Source organism: Papilio xuthus, unplaced genomic scaffold (genome assembly GCF_000836235.2).
Source record: "Papilio xuthus unplaced genomic scaffold, Pxut_1.1 DF824655.1, whole genome shotgun sequence".
NCBI classification, from domain to species: domain Eukaryota; kingdom Metazoa; phylum Arthropoda; class Insecta; order Lepidoptera; family Papilionidae; genus Papilio; species Papilio xuthus.
In genome coordinates this window covers 2,988,517-3,005,994 of record NW_013533994.1, presented here as the reverse complement: position 1 = coordinate 3,005,994, position 17,478 = coordinate 2,988,517, and the positions used below count along the sequence as shown (strand labels likewise).

The 17,478-nt window shown below is 34.3% G+C and overlaps 3 protein-coding genes across 12 annotated transcripts; 2 read left to right on the top strand and 1 right to left on the bottom strand.

Moving 5' to 3' along the window:
• The first annotated feature begins 53 nt into the window (after nucleotides 1-53).
• On the top strand, nucleotides 54-5,010 carry Arglu1 (Arginine and glutamate rich 1). 3 transcript variants are annotated; one of them, XM_013325780.1, is made up of 6 exons: nucleotides 54-298; nucleotides 404-557; nucleotides 1,524-1,574; nucleotides 2,186-2,386; nucleotides 3,283-3,366; nucleotides 3,840-5,010. In XM_013325780.1, the coding sequence occupies exons 1-6, from the start codon at nucleotides 144-146 to the stop codon at nucleotides 4,002-4,004; spliced, it is 810 nt and encodes a 269-aa protein (XP_013181234.1). In that variant the 5' UTR covers nucleotides 54-143; the 3' UTR covers nucleotides 4,005-5,010. The 3 variants fall into 3 exon arrangements, 2 of the variants coding, with proteins under 2 accessions (XP_013181234.1, XP_013181236.1); XR_001228415.1 differs by lacking the exon at nucleotides 3,840-5,010 and having other exon boundaries at nucleotides 2,186-2,914; nucleotides 3,283-3,367; XM_013325782.1 differs by lacking the exon at nucleotides 1,524-1,574.
• Nucleotides 5,011-5,729: 719 nt separating this feature from the next.
• LOC106127636 (mannose-P-dolichol utilization defect 1 protein homolog) lies at nucleotides 5,730-7,366 on the top strand. The gene is given in 4 exon segments (NM_001311874.1): nucleotides 5,730-5,903; nucleotides 5,997-6,195; nucleotides 6,267-6,471; nucleotides 6,610-7,366. Coding segments are annotated over 4 exon segments (741 nt in total). The 5' UTR covers nucleotides 5,730-5,815; the 3' UTR covers nucleotides 6,859-7,366.
• Nucleotides 7,367-7,576: 210 nt separating this feature from the next.
• LOC106127652 (tetratricopeptide repeat protein 14 homolog) lies at nucleotides 7,577-16,986 on the bottom strand. Of its 8 annotated transcripts, none has more exons than XM_013325814.1 (19): nucleotides 16,846-16,986; nucleotides 16,391-16,697; nucleotides 15,833-15,909; nucleotides 15,095-15,217; nucleotides 14,598-14,818; nucleotides 13,148-13,288; nucleotides 12,386-13,062; nucleotides 11,778-12,013; nucleotides 11,429-11,598; nucleotides 11,070-11,222; nucleotides 10,758-10,832; nucleotides 10,461-10,643; nucleotides 10,177-10,270; nucleotides 9,950-10,096; nucleotides 9,410-9,642; nucleotides 9,100-9,285; nucleotides 8,731-8,964; nucleotides 8,474-8,596; nucleotides 7,577-8,112 (listed from the first exon to the last, which is right to left on the bottom strand). In XM_013325814.1, exons 2-19 carry the CDS (start codon nucleotides 16,689-16,691, stop codon nucleotides 7,950-7,952), a joined length of 3,537 nt encoding a protein of 1,178 aa, XP_013181268.1. In that variant the 5' UTR covers nucleotides 16,692-16,697; nucleotides 16,846-16,986; the 3' UTR covers nucleotides 7,577-7,949. The 8 variants fall into 8 exon arrangements, with proteins under 8 accessions (XP_013181268.1, XP_013181273.1, XP_013181269.1 ...); XM_013325819.1 differs by having other exon boundaries at nucleotides 7,577-8,085; XM_013325815.1 differs by having other exon boundaries at nucleotides 9,100-9,282.
• Nucleotides 16,987-17,478: the final 492 nt, after the last annotated feature.

Sequence of the window (17,478 nt, the reverse complement as noted above, 5' to 3'; positions counted from 1 at the left end):
TTTTAATCTACATTTTTTATCTATGATTTCGTTTACTCCGGTTTTTATACTCTTTGGTAATGTTCTTAAAAAAGCTGGGGTGGTAGCGTTATCAATTTACCACAATTTAACATTAAAAGTTAGAAATTACTCAATTAAATACCATGGGCCGATCCAGATCAAGAAGTAAATCACCGAGACGACACCATAAAAGCAGTAAACATTCACGTAAGAAAAGTCGGTCTAAAGATCGTTCTTCATCCAGAAGCAGGAATTCAAAACATGTTGAAAAATCTAAGGAAAGAAGTTCCAAATCAAGGTATTCTTAATCATTGCATTATAAATTAGTGACTATCTATAAAATTAGAACTTTTAATTTTATGTCAGTAAGAATTTTTAAGGCTATGTCAATTTGTTTTAATAGAAAACGGTCACGCTCAGCTTCAACATCTAGCACAAGTGATGCATCATATGATGGCAGCAGAAGAAAGAAATCAAAGGGACGCAGCAAAATGGACGAAGTCGATCGGCTTGCTGAAATGGAGAGGCAAAGACGTGTTAGAGAAGCTGAACAAAAGGTAACTAAGTAAAGACGTTTACATGCTTAGTCGCTTCCATGTAACCTTATACAAATGTTATTTCCCTTGAAATATTTTAATACTAAATAATTTTAACTAGTAAATTAGTTTATACCGCTTTTGTATAATATGAAATATTATTTTACATAATATTCTGTCATAAAAAGCAATTACTAATCAACAATATTAAGCATACAATCACAAAATCTCAACAATATTTCAAATAATCATAAACCAAAAATATTGATGCTATTGTTGACTGACTTTAGTATTAATTTTTTATCAATACAAATTGTTAATGATAGTCTAATACCCTGTATGTAGCATTTTAAAACACTGTACATGTAAATTTTGGATAGGTAGACCAAAAAACTAAATTAGAACTGCTCATGCATTAATTTAGTAAGTTGTTAAAAAATAAATGGCCTCATGATTCTATATCATTATAATACCTAATTTAAAATAGTAAAATAATGCTTCAGTCCCACTCAAACACTTATTTATTGAAACTAATTTTAACTGGAAAGAAAAAGCCCAAAGTAGTGGAGAAATTTATAAGACCAGAGCAAGGTCCACCCATGGCTCTAGAGATTCCTAATAATAATTCCTTAAAACAAAATGGCCATGCAGATATACAGATGCGGGAAAAAAAACTATGTTTTTGTTACATTACTTGTTTTCTGAATGATTGGAAAATTCAAAGCTATCTATGGCTGCAAAATCATAATAAGAGGTATTGGACTATCAATGACAATGTAGCAACATAAAAAAAATAAGAAAATCTTTACAATACAACTAGAATCTGTTGTGTGTAAATAAAAATTTAATTCATGAATAGAAACCCATATTATACAAAACAATGTGTATAGAAAGATTATAATTATTATTACTAAAATGTAACAGTATGAAAGTAAAAGATGTTCCTCACTTTTACCTGTTCATTATGCACACCTCTCGATCATGCAGGAACCCCTGCCAGGCACAAGATCTGCTACTACGCCCTCTAAAATACTAAAGGTAAGCAGACTGCGGGATAAGACATCTTAACTGTACTATTTATTTAATAATACCAAACATATATATGTTTAAAGAGAATATTGTCTTGTATATGAAATTAAAATAACATTAATTAATTTATTTGGAGTATACATTTACACATAAATAATTTTGTTTAACATATTAAATATTTTAGTGTAACTAATAAATTATTTGTACCCAAATTGTTTTGAATATTTAGCTTTTATACTTGAATTTTTTTTTACACTCTGCCTCCCATGTGTGACCTGGCACTATTCATTCGCAGTTATTGGTAAGGATTTGAATTAAAATAAATGGAATGTTTGTTGTATAAATAGTTAAATAAGAAAAAATGAACAAGGAAAAAGAAGATGATAAGTTGTTATGTTTTTACCAACTGATTTTAAAATAAAACACCGAATTGTTATAATTTGTATGTAATATCTTGCACTTGAATATAACCCATTCAAGTTTAGTGACATTATGTAGAGTTTTTGTATTATAAAGTAATCACTGTTTAGTTTTTCACTATACTTGTAAATTAATGATGTCATATTGATGTCTATGTCTCAATGTACCTTTGAAACACTAAGTCTCAATGTTTTATTTAGGTGGTTGAAGAAGAAGCCGCAAAAAGGATAGAGTTACTTGTGAAGAAAAGAGTCGAAGAGGAATTAGAAAAACGCAAAGAAGAAATAGAACAGGAGGTGGCGAAAAGAGTGGAGGAAGCTAAACGCAAGATGGAAATAGAAATGATGCAAGAGCTTGAGCGACAAAGAGAACAGCAGCGGCGCGAGGAGCTTGCTAGACAGGTAACTGCGCCTTACTCCTATCAGCCATGTGCACAAACAACGGCAAATGTTGATTTTGGACATGGCCAAACTGACGCTGTGAGACCACAGCGTTTTTACAGCTAATAAACACAATTTGTACATTTCAATGTTTTAAGTAATGCCAACCATATGTACAAGAGTAACTAATTAAAGTATTGTTTCGATCATATCTGTTAAAGGTCCGGTCAGGTGTAGTACGAGTGCTTACAAGAATTATTTTCTTGAACTCTTTGTTGTCAGTATTTGTTGACAATCTTGTAATGATTAACTCAACATCCATTAATCCACATGCATGTCATTTGCACTGTCAAGGCAGACTTGTATTTGTCATGAACTGCCTAACTGTAAGATCGCCGACAAGGCTTCAGGCTAGCATTTTAAAATTGTTCACTTGACTGTCCTTGGCAGTCACGTAGTGTATAAGTCAGGTCAGAAGACTGATCAAGACCAGAAGCCGTAAGAATTTTTCGGAGACGCAGCTTGAGGATCCTGTCGTGAACACTGAAGGTATTTTTTGAATCTATTTTTTGTATAACAACATTTTATGTTTAAAATACATAATACAATGTCATGATAAATATAAATAAAAAATGACGTGCCATCAAATACACTTTCCACACAACTCTAGTACTTAGGGATGATACCGATATGTTTTAGTTGATAGTTTAAAGAAATTTTGCACAATGCTATGCGTTATTGTATTAAAATATTGTTGTTATTCTCAGGCTTTTGTACACACAAACGACTTGAACTCGCACACATGATGCTACAGTGTTATGTAAATTGAATTATGATTTTTATTGTTATTTTCTTTGTTTTATTGCAACTAGGTGTTGGTGGGGGATTGCAATTAATGGTAATTTTTTATTATACAGGAGGAAGAAGCTCGTAAAAGGAAAGAGCTGGAGGATATCATGGCGGAAAATAACAAAAAAATTGAAGAGGCACAACGAAAGTTGGTAAGTTGTAATCTTTTTTGTTAATATCTTATATGTTTAGTTATAAATCTTATTAATATTTTAATTGTAAATGTTTCGATGGATATTAGTTAGGTATGTCCAGAATTCTGCGTGGATCTCGATTAAATTTGGCATATATATAGAACATAGTCTGAAAGAATACATTTTTTTAATTCCGCGCGGTCGTAATGGCGGGCAATAGCTAGTAAATAATAATTAAAAATCGTAATATGCAAAAAGATAGAAATAGCTTAATAGAACTAAAATAATACACTATTATTTCTGTGATATTACCATTAAAAGTGAATTGTATTTCTTTCAATATAAATAAGATAAAAATCCTTGAAATAACTGGTTTCGCTTTTAAATAGCTCCATTAACATTTTAAACAAGTTTTATTATTTAGAGTTTGCATTTTATTGCATACATAATAATTTTGCCTTTCTCTTAACATAACTTTTTTAAATATCCAGGCGGAAGAGAGGTTAGCAATGATAGAGGAGCAAAGAAAAATGGATGAAGAGAGACAGAAGTTGAAAAAAGAACAAGAAAAGAGAGTTAAGGAAGAACAAAAGAAAATATTGGGCAAAAATAATTCAAGACCTAAATTGTCTTTCTCGTTGAAACCTCTTTCATGAGTGGATAGTGTACAAATGGTAATGTGAAATGAACTATACACACAGGACCATGGGAAATATGTATATAATTGTTCCTTTTATGAATTTGACAACAAATATTTCTCAAATAATTATAACTATGAAGACAAAAGAAACAGTTGACAAAGTTTGATACATGAAATTGTTTAAATTTGCCTTAAAATTACAATAGCTAGAAAAAAGTCCGTAGACTTAACATAAGATTTGCTCATTTACAATAGATTTAACATTTTTTTTCAAATTCGATAGTAAAGTGAGTGACGCTAGTTGATAATAGATAAAATTTATTGATCATTGAAGAATAGCTAATAATTATAAGAATTTGGTAAAAAATACAATTTAACAAATGCAAAAATTGCAAATTTATCTAGCCCCATGGTCAAAGTTAAAGCAGCCCCTGACAGAACTAATAGCAATAACAGCATCACTGACTGGGCTAGATTAATTTGTGAAATTATAAGGTGAAACAATATTATGTCAAGTCAGCTACAGTTTTACAGTTAAAGTAAAATTCATATTGTGAAATTGAAATGATTGGCTTACATTGCACGTTGGAAGATTCATTAAATGTGTTTCAAATCCAGGATTTCTAAACACCATGTTAGCGGAATTAGAGGTTTGTTCAATGTATTGTGAGTACATAGAATAATATAGATAAGGGAATATTTGTGTCAATTTATCAGATTTTTTTAATAACTCCACACGTTTTATGTGGCAATAAGTGCTTTATATTTTATAGTATGAAATAAACACACCAATATATATTTAATACTTGAATTTCCAACAATATTATGATAAAAAAACGATTTTTTATACTTTCTTAGATATAAAACTACCCAATTACCTAACCTCATCGTACTAAACGTTTTTCTTAAGATAGTGTTCTACATATTGGCAAATTTTCTTTGGATCAAAACATTAACAAATATTTCATGTTGTGTAACAAGAAATTTGTTATTTTATTATTTTTTCTGATACTGATGTATGTATGATTTGTTTAATTTATCTTGTTTTTCCTTACATTTAAAATCTAAATTCTAATATGTTTTTGTACTTTGATGTCCACTATGTTTGCATATTTAATGTGTCATGGTTCGTTTTAATTATTATTCTATTTGTAATGCTATAGTTTTAGGAAATTATGCAAAAATAGATCTATTTGAACAATTAATTCCATATATTCGTTTAGTGTTATGATTTCTTTATAACTTTAAAGACGTCCTCGGCGCAAGAAAAGTCAAGCATCACCACTATTCATCAAATCACTTGTAAGAAAATGTCGCAAATGATGACCGTAAAATAGAACTACTTGAAAATAAATGATGTCATTAAATGTGTTGTTTTATTTATGTGAACGAATGGAGTCATCGAAATACATATGATTGTGCGCTACAATATATTAGGTTATAGACATGATACAACCTCGGTGCATCATCCAACCGAAATCCGCGTAAACGCGTGGCCCTGCCTTAATAATTAATATCTATTCTACAAATTAAAAATCTACATTAAATAACCAGGTATCCTATCACATTCGTTTTAAAAATGAGATGACAAATATTAATCAATAGAAAGTTAAAAAGGAACGACGTGGAATGACATTTGTTGACAACGTCATAATTTGCGGTATCAACACGACATGTCAGTATTCCAATAAAGTGGAGTAGAATATTTTGAATATTATAGGTTTTATAACATAAATAGCTAAGTTTTACACTACAATTTAAATTATTTACTTGATAATATTTTAACGATAGATTAAACATAAATAAATGTAACGAAATTAAAATAAAATGGCTGATTTTGTCAAAGGTCTACTATTATCGATTTTATCGCAAAAATGCTACGACGAATATTTTCTTAATTACAACTTTCTTGATGGTAAGTAATATATCATATTTTGCAGTTTGTGAAACCAACCAAATAAATATTTTTAATGATAGGTTATATTTCATTAATTTCTCATCTTTTCAGTACCATGTTTTAAAAGCACTTTAAGCAAAGCTCTTGGGATTGGCATTATAGCTGGATCGATATTGGTAAAAGTACCTCAAATTTTGAAAATATTGGGTAGTAAAAGTGCTGAAGGCATTAATGTTTATGGAGTTTATTTAGAACTCTTTGCTATTACTGCAAATTTTTCATACAGTTATGTTATGAACTTTCCATTCAGGTAATTTTGAGATGAATAATATCCATGGAGTTTTAAATGAGAACTTTTTTATTGAAATTTTATTTTTGTAGTGCATGGGGTGAAGGAACATTCCTCGCAATACAAACAGCAATCATAGCTGCCCTTGTGTTACATTATGGAGGGAACTCTTTGAAGGCTGCAACATTTTTAGCTGTTTATGTAGGACTTGTTTCAACACTTGTCAGTGGTTACACTCCAAAGGATGTGTTATGGTCTATGCAAGCCATTAATGTACCAATCATTGTCATTGCAAAGGTAAAATCTTATTTACATTAGCATATAACAAAAAATATGTTAATTTATTCTACTTAACAAACTTTGAATTTAAAACAGTTTCTTTTAACTTGACTCTCCGAGTCTGCGACTTGACTTTATTGAGTATTTTAATTTCAGGCTATACAAATAATAACAAATTATAAGAATGGTAGCACAGGACAGTTATCGGCAGTAACTTGTGCATTGCTGTTTGGTGGAAGCATTGCTAGAATATTCACTTCAATACAAGAGACTGGTGACTCCATCATCATCCTTACATACTGTGTGTCGACTGCCACCAATGCAGCATTGGTACTGCAGCTCTTCTGGTACTGGAATGTTAAGACAACAACTACGAAGAACAAGAAAAAAAAGAAGCGCACATAAAACTCAAAGAATTAGATGTTTTTTATTAGTATGGTGATTGATTATTTAGATATTTTAAATTATTTTTATACCTACTTATGGAGGGACTGGCAATTTTGTGTAGTACAGTATAATGGAAAAGTGGAAACCAAACTACAAACATTAACAAATCACTGTTTTTTCTGAAAAGTAAAATCGTAGTAAATAGTTTATTTAAAAAGAAAAAAATCATTAAATAACATGGTAATGCTATTTGTAGTTTCCTGTTTGTTCAGTCAATTTTACAGTAAGAAACAATATTGTTACTAAGGAGTTTTGGGTCTTGAAAACGCTGTTTTAGGTGGATTTTACTGTAAATTACTAGTGCCTTAACATGTCAATTGACTGTTGGCATTAACAGATTGTTTGCTGTCATCCATATTACAATAAAGTAGAGTTAAAATTGTACACCAGTTAGAATAATATTAAGTACAGACTGAAAACAATTGTTGTAACAGTTTACTTGGCACTGTTTTCCTTTATTTTATCAATAAATTTTTTAATAGAATATTTTTTCTTTCATTCTTTTTCTTACTTTATGATCCAGCAATTTTGTGCAGACCAAAGATTCAGGAAGAGGGAAACAGGATTCTGTTTGTTACCAGAATGTATTTAAAATCCTATTTTTATATTTGTTTTTTTTAATAACCTGTTTTTTACATGTTAATATAAATTATTAGGAAATAATTAAAATAAAAAATTTGATTTTAATGTTTATTTTCAATTATTACACACCAATAGAATTATCTATATTTGTAATTTAGTCGAGTTTTAGTGCTACACTGGAATGATTACTAAAACACTATTTGTGAGAAATCATAATACAAAGCCACAAGTTATTGAATAAACACAAAAAGGAATAATAATGCAATAAAATTATTGTTTATATAAAAACAAAATGCAAGAGTCAACATGAATTGTTACATTTGTAGCCACTTATATATTTACAATTTGAATTCCTACATAAAATGAAACTTATGTTTAAATCTGTAAGCACCTTATAGTATAATTTAAAAACTAATCTTAGCAAGAAACATGTACGTCGGGGGTAAGGGTGGGGGGTTTTTGTGGGTCTATTCTTTGGGTGGTTCCTCTGGGGCCTTTTCTTCTTGATGGGATCGTTCGGGCTCGTTGCCGTCGGCCCACTTTCCGTCGTACTCCTTGCGGTCAACGTAGCGCTCCTCCTCGTACTCGCCCTCGCTGCGGTGGCTGTTGCGTTCGGACAAACGAGAGTAGCTGTAATATTAATTCACTATGCTAGTAGGAAAAAAGCAATGTCAAAAAGCGAGGTTAAAATTAATAAAAGTAAAACTAGTTTCTGGGTAATCTAGTTGTTACTGACATCAACACATACAAACCAAACAAATATTTACTATAACAGTATGTGATGACAAATATAATTTTGGAGGGACATTATGGTTAATCTACATTATAGCATACACAGATAACTTGGAAAGGACTGAGTTGTGGTTAAAAACATGAGCTATATTCTCATATCAAACTCAACACTATTAGTGGTGCTAAGTAGCGAACCTACAGCGGAGGCCACTAACTATAGATGCAGTACATAAATGGTGCAAGGTGTGAGGCTACATACCTATCCCTGTTGTCCTTTTCGCGTCGCTCGGGGCTGTAGGAGCGCGAGCGGCGTGTGCGGTCGGGGCTGCGGGAGCGAGAGTATCGTCCGCCGCGCCGGTCGCGGAAGTCACGGAACCCGCCTCTGTTGAAAACAACATTTTGAAAGCTTAAATTAACTTATCTTGTTTTATTTCATGAAAGCTATCTTTTTGCTTACCTAGCGTTGTCTCTTTGTAACAAAAACAAGTCATAAGTCAAACATATATGGTTGCATACCTGAAAGGTCTACCCCTGCCACCGCCGCCACGACGCGGGCGGAAGGGCCGTCCACCGCGCGAGCGGTTGTCGCGCCAGTCGGGCTGGAAGCGGCGGCCATCGTCGCGGCGGAAGTCCCCGCGGCCACGGCCCCGGCTGTTGCCGTTGTACGTGTGGAAGCGTGGCCGGTAGTATGTGCCGCGCTCGAAGCCACCACGTCCGCGCCAGTTGCCGCGCCGGTTGTTGCGACGCATTCTGCAAGAAATTCATTTTAATGATTTCAAAAATTGAATAGTTTACATGTGTTTGCTCCTGTTGTCCCAATCGTCAAAAGTTGAATATGGATACAATGACGTTATAACTGGCCCATTTGATGTGCAGTGTGGTTACCTGTCCCTGGATCCAGAGCGGGAGCGCGACCGGCTGCGCGAGTAGTACGAGCGACTGGCGTCAGAGCGGCTCCGTGAGCGCGGCGAGGGCGAGCGACGGCGGCGCGACGCAGGCGATCCACTACCAGTGGACGCTGACCGCGATCGCGAACCGGACCGAGATCGATACTTGCGAGGCCGCGACCTGCTAACAAATTTTACGTGGATGGTAATGGAATCCTAGATTCCACCAAGATTTGTACTGTAAGGCCCACATGCGTGTTTGTCATAAGTCTATTTCGTGGCAATAAAATGTATATATGAATGTTGACCTGCTGCGGGAGCGCTTGGGCGAGCGACGGTCGTCATCGGAGGAGTTAGAGGAGCGGCGGCGGGGTGAAGGCGGCGAGGGCGGAGAGCGCGGGCGCCGGGCGGCGGGAGAGGGCGGCTTGATGCGCGTCACGAACTGCTCGGGTCGCGCGTCGCCCACGCACACCGGAGTCTCGCCCTCCTGCGCCAATCGGAACGAACCGAATTTGTCTAGCACTATATTGCCTTTGCGCACCTGTGGATGTAAATAAAAAATAACAAAAAATAAAAACGAGCTGTAAATAATAAAAAAAATGAAACTGCCACTGATATCACCCAACCAACTAAAATGAAAACATAATGGGTATTCAATGGCATAAATTTTTAAAGATGCTCAACTTTTATTTCTAAAAATAAATGTAGATAGAAATAACATTGGTAAAACATCTCTCGAAGTAATAGGAAAAGGAGAATTGGAAGAAATTAAAAATGGTTAAGTATATATCAAGTTCAATTGAACATGAACTTTATAGCACTATAAAGGAGGAAGCAGGGATATATACCGGGGGATGCGCATGTTGGTGGTGCTGAGGCTCGGTGCCGGGCGGGTCGGGCTCGCGTGACTTGCCCGTGCTCCCACTACCAGAGGGCTCCTTCATCGCCATGGCGCGTCGCACAGACACGTTCTTGTCTCCACTCGATGGTGACGGCTAACAACATTAATTCAATATAAGTATGTGAGGACTTTTGGTTTCATGTTTTTTTTATTCTTAATAAAATCTTAACTTACCTTAGTTTGCTCTTGTGATTCATCAGAACTATCTTCAAACGCGTAACGTTCTTTGTATCCCTTCTGTACTGGCGTATCTTTCTTCTTAACCCTACTAAAAAATAATCTGTGTGTATTGCCCATAAATTCTAAGCTATATGCTGTACTGTTAGAACCTTAGTGCATTTTATTGCCCTGTCATGAATGTCCATAATGAACACTGTTAGAGATACAAAAGAGGAAATTTTGCTCAAACAAAACGCATGTGAAGCCATACAAAGTGTGTGTTTTAAAATGTTACGAACGTTTCTTTGACTGCGCTCATGGACATCTTCCACTTGGGTTTCTCCAGCGGCGGCGGTGGGGCCTGGTCGATGGGGCTGACGGAGGCGCGGCCGTCGCGTTTCATCGCCTCCTTCTCCACCATCACGTGGTACGCGCTGATCTTGGACTCCAAGTCGTCCAAGCCCGGCATGTCCTCCATCAACCTACCAAAATATTTAAAAGTTAAAAATTTGCCTTTCTTCTCCTAGTTGGCGTTTTTATATTCTCTTTAATAAACATTTTTAAATTTAATTCATGTATTATTTAATGTAAAATACCTCTTCTCACTGTGCTTTCTTTCATATTCTCCATCGGAACTGAGGTCCCTCTTAGATTTTCCTTTCAATTCCTTCCTGCAATATTAATATTTTTAATATTGATGATACTTAATACCCACAAACTAGTAAGAATAGAATACAAATAAGTAGCAACTATTAAGTTTTAGACAAGAACAGGTGTGTTTTGACAAAGATAATTTCATGTGTTAAATTTACTAGATGATTTTTATGTATAAAGCATGTTTTGTATTCAGGATAATAAAATAATTTCTTTCGATTATGATGAATGCTGGACTTTTTATTAAAAATTACCTAATGGCATCTCTCAGTTTCTTATCTCCAATGTTCTCTAGGTCACGTAAGGTGTATTCCGCATTATTGGCAGCGGATCGCGCCAGCTTGGCTTTTCTTTTATCTTCTCTCTCCTGCTCCTTGCGCTTCCTTTTGGACTCCTTCTTCTTTTTCCTGTACAAAATAATAATCATCTATAACTGTCTATATTAACTAGAATATCACAAAAGTACCGCAAGATTTTTATCGGATTGTAACTATCATGTCATGGTTTTGTAATTTTCTATTTCTAAGTATATTTTCTAACAGAACTAACAGCTATAATAGTGCTCTTCTCACTCGGCCTAATAAGTTCATTAGTTATAGATTTTGAGACTTACTTGTCCTTCTTCTTCTTCTTTTTCTTGTCGTGGTCTGCGCCGGGCTGCGGCTGCTGGCCGAGCTCTTGCATCTTGCGGTTGCGCTTGTACTGCGCAGTCTCTTCCAGGAAGTTACGCACTTTGTCTTCATAGTCGGAGTCTTCTTTGGTCATTTCCAGGAACTTGCGTACCTAATTATAAATAACTTTACATTACAAAACCAGATTTGGAAAAAAAGTAAATAGTAAGAATATTAGATGTTAGGACTTCAAGACGTAAAGTGGATAATATAATGAACTTATGTCAGAAAGATAGAGGCAACAATATATTTTGACAATCAAAGTTGAGTAGAACATAATAGAATACTCACTTTCATTTCATAGTCCAAATCAGCTTGTGAGCGGATTGGAGCATTGGTGGGCTCTTCCATGGGAGGCGGCGGGGGTTGGTAGCCGTAGGGGTGGTTGAACTGCGAGTTGTGTGTGCGTGATGCGGAGTCACCGTCGCCCAATATTGCCATGCGCTTGCTGAGCGGCGACAACGACCGCTGCCGTTTGCTGTTCGACTGTGAGCGACGCTTCTTCTTGCGGTTTGGCTCCTCTGAATCTTGAAGTATTGATATTACTTTTATAACATATGTATAACAATAGAGGTATTCACATTTACTTTAGTACATTATATGAATGTATTAGTAAGACATAAAATAATAAGATAATAACTTTTAGATAACATTTTAAAGTAACCACAATAATACCTTAACTGATGAAAATGCAAAGATTAGGACATTAAGAAAGCCAGAGAGATTTGTCAAATTCATGCAAGTCAGAAGAGTTCTTGTAGAAATAATTATTACACATTGTAATTGTACTTCCATGTAAATGATGAGATTTTAAGTTATATTGGAACAATTAAACTTTTTTACAATTTTGTACCTGGTGGAATAGTCCTTACTCTGACTCAGTTGTGAAACTCCCTTACCACTAGAATCAGAAGATGATGACGACGACTCCGAAGACGAGCTGGAGCTTGAAGTATCGCTCGATGATGATGAAGAGCTGCTGGATCTTTTCTTCTTGCCTTTTCCTCTCTTCTTTTTCTTCTTCTTGTCCTTCTTTTCCGTAAGATTTAGTAATTGCTTAAGAGTCTCTTTCATTTCAAAAGACTTTGCCCCTGTTAATCCAGGTAGCAACAGTTCAGTGGGTTCAATCAATGGTTTTGTAGTAGATGTTTTACTCTTAAGGAAATCTAGAGAGTTTTGTGCTTCTTCATGGAACGGGATGATAGCTAAACAGTCTTCATAAGCTTTTTGTGCTTCGGTGATTTTGTTTTCATCTTCATAGCTGCGCCCAAGTGCTACTAATGTCTCTCCTAAGTATTTTCGAGCATTAGCATGGTTGGGGTTCAGTTTTAATGATGTCTCAAAGTCTTCTATGGCCTTCTTAAATGTTCCACTGTTTGCATACAAGGCCCCTCTGGCAACAAGTCCTTCCACATTTCTGGGATCAATACTCAGTGCCTTGTTGAGACATTGGAATGCTTCAGAATGTCGACCAGCCTTAAAGTGTTCTATTCCTTCAGCAACAGAACGGAATGCCCACTTGCTTGCTTGAATCTGACGAAGTTCATCTGCATATTCCGAAGGTTGGAATCCTCCTCTGTTAAAAGTAAATATTTAATATTAAACAATTTATTTTGATATTAAAACAATGAAATAAACAACAAGAGTTAAATAAAATTTACCTTAAAGACGCAAAATTGGTGCAATGCATATTGGAAATGCCGAGGAGTTCTGAGAGATATTGGACGCAGTTACGGTTATTGAAGCCTGGACTCTTCTCTAAAATGGCTTCATAGCTTTCTCCTTTCATTTCCATGGTTTTCCTGTTTAAAGCATATACACGTTAATAAGAGGTTGTTAAAATAAATGACCTTTGCATTCATTATGTTATGAAGTCATTCCAGATAATTAAAATAAAAAAGGGTTAAAAATTAACTTGGCTTAGCTTGTACATTATATTCCTATCAAAACTGACTGCATAATGTCACATGGTACATTGTCCTCACCTGTTGCCATGAAGCTGTTCTAAAAATGTTATTTTACTGGTATTTTATTCTTTCACACAGAAATATAACATCATATATTAGGTGATGCTGCCTCAAGATGTGACATTAATATTACCAAAATTGTCACAGCTACAGTCACAACAATGTAGTGGGTGTTACAAACAGGTCTTGGGATTGTTGCTAAACCTAGAAAAAAACACCCTAAAATATTGACAAACAGTTTTCCTTTTCCAGCCCGGCCGTCAACACAACTCCTATGAAACCGAATTACACCTTGCGCCGCTACTTTAGTTTTCTTATGAGCCTCGCCTCAGCTAAATAGATAAGTGCGTTGGCTAGTCCATTTTATTATAAATAAATTACTCCAACATCCAATAAATGTTCATTATAACAAAGTCCAACCAATTGTTTCAAGTAATTGCTGGAATATTAAATGTTAACTTTAATATAGAATCATAAGTCCCATTCACATAATCAGAATGCATGTAGTGAACCCTAAAGTTTTGTACTGACCTTCTTAAGTAAAAAAAAAAGTGTATATTGTTTAATTGACTCAATTTCAGCATAAAATCCTTGAGACAATTAAATACTAAATCTTCTAATAAGACTTTCTTCACAATTCCATATATTTAATTTTTCAACTGTCAATGCATAGTATTTTTTAGCATGCGTATTTTGCACAACTTGGGTGAGCAGTGTCAAATTTTACTGAAACGTGATCATAAACTAGTGAAACAATAATATAAATCCACTTTTTTCTCAACCACACAGATGCAAGACAACAGACGGTGAACGCCACACTCTGACAAACACTTCTAATATTCAACAAAGCATAGACGTGTTTGATTTATATAAGTTCCAAAAATTGTCCTGTTTGATAGTTCAATTCTTCAGATGATCACATTTCTTGGTCCATTCCAACAGTCTTCTCTTATCAATTAAATGTTGGACTTTAAAAGTCATTTATCATACTTATTACCACTGATTTCTTAGATCCAACACCTTTGCAAAATAGCATGAACATATACAATCTACACATATAAATAGTGTTAAAAATTGCATTGACAGATCTGCAAGGGTGAAAAAAATAAATTGGTTCAACACATATAATGAAATATGTACGTACTTGTAGATAAGTGGAAAGTCATCGGTGCTGAGGAGGCCGAGAGGTGGCTTAGGTGGAAGGTCTTCTGGGCCACGAGTCACTCCTTTCATGCCACACACCATTTTGTCGGTGTCTGGGATTACTTCAATTACTTCACAGCAAACAGTGTCATTCATCAGGTAGCTTCTTGACACATTTTTCTTGTCCACCGCAGGAATGATATTTGCCACTGGTAGAAAAGCCTGTTGATAAACATTTTAAATTAAAAAAAGCACAGTAGGTCAGTCTCAAGTCACTTGTCCTTGGAGCCACTGCTGAAAACCCAATACAATTTGCATATTTTAATTGTACAATTCACTTCATTTAAAATTAATGCGTGAATAAATGTATGACACTCCAGTACTATAGGCTAAAGGTCAAAATGAAATCAACATACCAACACAAGTACATAAAAACTTACATATTATGTTTGTTGGGAAAAACTGAATATTGAAAAGGAATAAAAATGTATATCAAACCTTGACATTGATATCTGCAACATATCTGGAGGTGGGACCCGCAGTGCATAACACCTTGAGCATCATTCCAGATTGAGTTCTGTTGATGACCGCTCCAATTATCAGTTCCCCAGTCTTCACATTCTAACCAAGGAAGTTTGTTTATTAGATTTTTTTTATATCAATTTTTTTTTATATAAGTTGGCAAACAATAATGCCTGCCTAAACCTGATAATGCTAAATTTGTTGTTGTTTGGATTGTTGAATTTGTTATATAGCACAATATATCCCCCATCACTGGACAAATCACAATTGCATTTAGGAATTTCTATTCTTATTGGTAAAGAACAGAAAAGGAAGAATGAAAAGGACGGTAATTACACCTTTAATTATTTTTAAATGCAGGGCTAGCAATTGGCAGAAAATATGGTTTTTATGAAAAAACTAGATATTTTGAGTATGATCAGTCTGTTTTCACAAGTTGCTTAAATTTATGAATAATACGACCCTGTTTAGCATTTCATTGTTTTATTACAAAGATTTCATCAAGGTCAGCAGATAGAGGCCATTTTTGCTACACATGTGTGAGTCAATATTGTTGTGTGGGAGTAAATGTAAACTTGTCTTAAATGCACAGTATTTTTTGGTATTTATCAAACATGGCCTGTTAGAGTGTTAAGTCTTTATTATGGCAGTATTGCCAATTTTATATTAGTTTATTGTTAGGTTTTATTATACAAAAAATAAATCCAAACTTACTTCAAAGAAATGTCGCAACCTTGCTGATTTGTCTACATTTAGAAATGTTTCAAATGGCGGCATTAATGCAAACATATCTGAAACAAAATTATACATTTACTTTCCATATCCAGTAGGAATATTAATTTTAACTTCACAATAAAAGAATTAAAATGGATATTAGCATTACATCCTTTGTATTAAAATGACATTATATGTTTTTTTTAAAAAACAGTAGAATCTTGATATCTTTAATGTCAAGGTAAATGCAGAATACTTTGACTTTTTGTGACTTCAACATAAAAAGAACTCAAAGATACAAAGTACTTGATAGGGAATTCCCAGAAACACGCCATTATGTTGTACTAGTTACAACATACAATCTGATACAGAGTATTAAACATGTACTAAAATACAAGGAAAATAACGTTTTGTTTGAAGAGTACGGCATTTTTTTCAAAGGTCGAGTTATAGAGTTTCTATTTCATGAAAGTATGAGGAACAGCCCAAATTTCAATTTTTTTTATGGTTGTGAAATTTTTAATTGTAAATGAAAAAAAAATTTTGAGTTTTACATACTGTCTTCTGGCGTTGTAGCATCCATTCCTAAGCTCGAAGATGATGGAGCTTCTTCTAGTAGTGATGCGTCGAACAATGCATTCGCTTCTTTGGCAATAAACTGATGAAGTTTGAGGCGCTTGCTCCGGTCTTGAAAAGTAAGATGCTTGTGTCTTGACTGGTAGACGGCGAAATCCAAGCCACCCACGCCAATTTTCGATAAGTCGTCTTCACCTCGTTCGGACTCCCATGTTTTTTGCAGTTGCTGCCCATGGTAATTTATGGATTGCGCCACTAAGGACGCATCCAATGTAGCCTCCATGTTATACTAGAATAAGAAATTAGACCATACTTATTTCGATTATAAAGGAAAAAGAGGCACGCCGCCTTTATGACGCCATTTTGATAGATTTTACAAGTAAAAGAAAAGTACAAACTTATTTAAATATAATGTGATGATATTAACTTTAGCTTACCGTTTTCACCAAATTTATAATTCAAATTGAGTAAAACCTAGTTTATATTGTACTTGACATATTCTTTTTATTTAAACTCTTTTACACACTTTCAGTTTCACACCATCAAAGATGGCGACGAAAACGAAACGAAAAGTTAAAAAACCATAACCAACCACAAATAGGTAAGTGTTGCCAATAGTCATTTTTTAAATTCTACTAAATTCGGAGTTCATATTTTCGTATGAAAACACTAACAAAAAAATTATCACTTTTTATAGAAAGTAGGTATTAAGATCTTGTAGAAAACAGTCTGTACTGAATTATACCTATGTTTTGCATTATGTAAAATATGGGTAAGCTAAATACTTAATAAAATAAAACATGTTATTGTAAATTATCAGAAATTCTTGATACTCCATATTACGTGTTATGATAAGAGACAACAAATTATAAGTGACATGGATTTATTGTTAAAAATTGTAGGTGAAAAATCTAACAACTTTTTATTTGCACCTTTGTGCTATCCATTAAAACTAACCCATAGTAAAAAACTTCCGAAGTATACGAAAAAGTGTGAAAACAATTATTGCACATTCAGTTCAGCCCCGGATGAGACCGGACATACAGAACGTATTGCACGGAAGGTGCACC

Coding starts and splice junctions, on each gene's coding strand:
- Arglu1 (XM_013325780.1), top strand. CDS start 144: ATGGGCCGATCCAGATCAAGAAGTAAATCACCGAGACGACACCATAAA. Junction 1,575..2,185: donor CGCCCTCTAAAATACTAAAG/GTAAGCAGACTG, acceptor TGTTTTATTTAG/GTGGTTGAAGAAGAAGCCGC. Junction 3,367..3,839: donor AAGAGGCACAACGAAAGTTG/GTAAGTTGTAAT, acceptor TTAAATATCCAG/GCGGAAGAGAGGTTAGCAAT.
- LOC106127652 (XM_013325814.1), bottom strand. CDS start 16,691: ATGGAGGCTACATTGGATGCGTCCTTAGTGGCGCAATCCATAAATTAC. Junction 11,599..11,777: donor ATTTGGACTATGAAATGAAA/GTGAGTATTCTA, acceptor ATTTATAATTAG/GTACGCAAGTTCCTGGAAAT. Junction 10,833..11,069: donor AAACTGAGAGATGCCATTAG/GTAATTTTTAAT, acceptor TTAATATTGCAG/GAAGGAATTGAAAGGAAAAT.